Raw genomic sequence first — 3196 nt, forward strand, 5'->3', positions numbered from 1 at the left:
CCCCTGAGCCCCTCACTCTGGCCTGCTAGTTGCTGGCTTACCTTCCTGAGGGGCTGGTCCTTCCTGTTTATTCAGGGCTTCTCACTCATCACCACTGAGAAAGAACCCCAAGGCCAAGTGGTTCTCCCGACCCCCGCCTTTCCCCACTGCACCCACTTGTTATGAGAAAGTTTCCGGAGCTTCCAGTGGTCCCAGACAGCTACAGGGACCAGCTTGGGGACACTCACAGCACAGACAGGCCACACACACCGAGGACAATAGGTAGCCACATTGGTGTGGCTCCCCAGAAGTAAGACTGCTGTCACAAGAATGGCCTCGAAGCAGACGGGTCTTTCCAGCAGGCCCGCCTAGGTCCTGGCCTCTGGTTGTGGGTGGGTGATAAACTTGGTCAGGCCAGAGGGACCCAGGCCCCCAGGCAATGGTCAAGGTGGTTTGGATGCCCTGCTTTGTCCCCATAGGACCCACCATCCCTCTGGTTCCTGTGACTACCACCAAAGCAAGGCTTGCCTCTTGGCCTGCCCGGGCAGGAGGCCAGTCTCTGGTCGCAGCGGTGCATTCCCCCTGTATCTCAGTTCCCTACCCATGTCAGGGGCTGGCCTGTGTGGGCATGCAGGGCACAGCAGCCTGCCCCAGGGACCGCCCTCAGGACTCCTTGGCATCCTGGAGAGCCGCATGTCCAGGGGCTTATAAACACTGGATTCTATTCAAGGCACCAGGTTGGGGGTCCTACTTCAAACTGGTGCAGAGGCTCCCCCCACCCACCTGCCTGAATGTGCACAAACCATCAATCTCATCCAGCGGGATCTGCCCAAAGATCTGCAGGTAGGGCCGGTAGAGCACCCGGCGGAAGATCCACTCCAGGCGGCCGTCATGGGGGTGCAGCAGCGCCTGGGTGGTCACACCGTAGGCCACAAGCCACACACTCAGGAAGAAGAGGAAGAAGAAGACGTCTTTCATCTCCATGGGGCCAGGGGACAGGGAGAGGGTGTTAGCAGCCGCCTGGGTGGGACTCAAAGTGTTTACCACCCACCCCAGGTGGACACAATAGTGGGGAGGGGTCTCACTATGCCCAAGTGGCTGGGGCACCCAGCGGGGCTCACCATTCGCTCCACGATGATGATCTTGGGGCCTAGCTGCTTGTGGATGGCAAAGATGTGGATGAGCCGGAGCGTGAACACCATGAAGTCCATGGCCAGGACGGGGCGGCCAGCCTCGAACATCGAGGGCAGCATCCTGGAGGGCGGCGGGCTGGGTGAGCTGCTGGTGCCCAGAGAGAGGAAGGGGCTTCCCCAAGGGCACAGCACTTTAGCCAAAGAGCAGGTTCCAGGGCTAATCCAGGACTTCCGAGGCCCGGAGTGGCTTCATCCAAAGCCTGCCCACAGTCCTCTCTGAGCCCACAGACCTGCAAGTGACACCAACAATGAACAGGAAGATGGCCACCATGTCACATTTGTTCCAGTTGTCCTCCACGTATAGCGTGAACTTTTTCATCAGGTGTGTGTCTTCGTCTGTGAAGAAACCCTGGCAGGAAGCAACAGTCTATGGACAGCTGCCTGGGCCTAACTGCTGGACACAGCCCCCCTGGAGCAGGCCAGTCTCCTAAAGGATAAGGGCTCCATTTGTCACAGCGACTCAGTCTATGACTAGGAATGGGTGTCAGTTAAAGATATTCCAAGGCTAAGTCTAAGGACAAAACCTTAGGTTGATTTGGATGTGGGGTCAGAGCTCTCTGTGACTAGGGCTGAGGGTCAGTTTATGTTCAGTGTTTAGACTCAGTCTATGAACTGGGTTCAGAACTCAGTCTGGAGCTGGGGTCAGGGCTCAGTCTGGAGCTGGATCAGGGCTCAGTCTGGAGCTGGGATCAGGGCTCAGTCTGGAGCTGGATCAGGGCTCAGTCTGGAGCTGGATCAGGGCTCAGTCTGGAGCTGGATCTGGGCTCAGTCTGGAGCTGGATCAGGGCTCAGTCTGGAGTTGGGAATAGGGTTCAATCTCGACCTAGGATCAGGGCTCAGTCCAGAGCCTGGATCGGGGCTGTCTAGAGCTGGGATCAGGGCTCGATCCAGAGCTGGGATGGGGGCTCAGTCTGGAGCTGGGATCAGGTCCCCCATGATGGTCTTATTCTATAGATGAGTCACAGCCCAGAGAGGGCAGGACCTGCCTGACGCCAGAGCCTAAAGCTACAGAGGAAAGAGGACATGGACTAGTCTCAACACTCACCTGCCGGATTTCCTCCAGCACCAGTGTAAAGACCCAGAAGTAGAGGGTGACCTCAGGCCCTGATGGCCCCTGGGGAGGTGGCCTGAAGTCCACCAACAACACATAGGTGAACAGGAAAAGGAAGGCGAAGTACATGACCACGTTCCCCAGGAACACGGTCACGGGTGCACCCCAGAACTTCCGCCAGCGCGTGAGCAGGAAAGCAGCACGTGGGCCTTGGTCGCCCTGAGCCCTCGGAGCCTCTGCTGGCTCCTCCACCCTGTGCCACGAAGAAGACAGTGATGAGGCAGACACTGGCCGGGCACCCACGGGAGCCTCACCTCTGCTCACCTGAGCCTAGCTTCCTGGCCACAGCCCACTGGAGCCCTCTCTCCTGCCTCCGCAGGCCCCCCCCCCAGCCCCTTACTGGCTTCCTGAGCAGTACAGCAGGCTCTTCCCCGTGTCCAGGCTGTCCAGCTCCTGCAGGTCCTCTGGGCCTGTCCGCAGTGGGGCCTCCTCACTGCGAGCACAGAGAGATACAAGGGCCTGTGGGAAGGGCACTTAGAGGCACCCACTTGTCCAGGAGCACTTGACCAGCCATGAAAGCACTGGCCCACTGAGAAGCACCAAGGCCACAGTGGCCAGCTGGGTAAAGGGGCTGCAGGCAGTGGGCTCTCAGGGATGCAAACCGGGAGAAGAGGCATGCTGCCGCCAGCCCCAGGGAAGCCCAGGGCCTTCCCCAGCACCAGTGCAACTGCCCTGCCCTGCCAGGCGGGCCACCTGCCCTACTCAGTGGACTGCCCCAGGCCTGACCTACCTGAAGGTGATGAGGTTGGTATAGATGAGGGCAGGGCAGATGAAAGCCCCCAGCAGCCGCAGGATAGGTGTGCCTGTGGCCATGTCCCCCCACCAGATCTTGGTCAGGAAGGCCTGAAATGAATGAGCACTGCCCATCTCTCGCCTCTACATGTTAGCCCGCACTGTGCTCCATGCCAGGAAT

General features: G+C 59.4%; 1 protein-coding gene across 1 annotated transcript in view; it reads right to left on the reverse strand.

The window, feature by feature from the left end:
- TRPM5 (transient receptor potential cation channel subfamily M member 5) overlaps positions 1-3196 on the reverse strand; it is a 28711-nt gene that overhangs the window by 4344 nt on the left and 21171 nt on the right. Inside the window, exons 16-21 of the mRNA XM_027774557.1 lie at positions 3014-3126; positions 2624-2716; positions 2218-2476; positions 1403-1521; positions 1101-1233; positions 783-957 (exon numbers count right to left, since the gene is read on the reverse strand). Coding sequence (XP_027630358.1) covers positions 783-957; positions 1101-1233; positions 1403-1521; positions 2218-2476; positions 2624-2716; positions 3014-3126 — 892 coding nt within the window. The remainder of the gene's footprint in view (positions 1-782; positions 958-1100; positions 1234-1402; positions 1522-2217; positions 2477-2623; positions 2717-3013; positions 3127-3196) is intronic.

The sequence above is a fragment of the Tupaia chinensis genome, unplaced genomic scaffold (assembly GCF_000334495.1).
Source record: "Tupaia chinensis unplaced genomic scaffold, TupChi_1.0 Scaffold000047_1, whole genome shotgun sequence".
In the NCBI taxonomy this organism is placed as follows: Eukaryota; Metazoa; Chordata; class Mammalia; order Scandentia; family Tupaiidae; genus Tupaia; species Tupaia belangeri.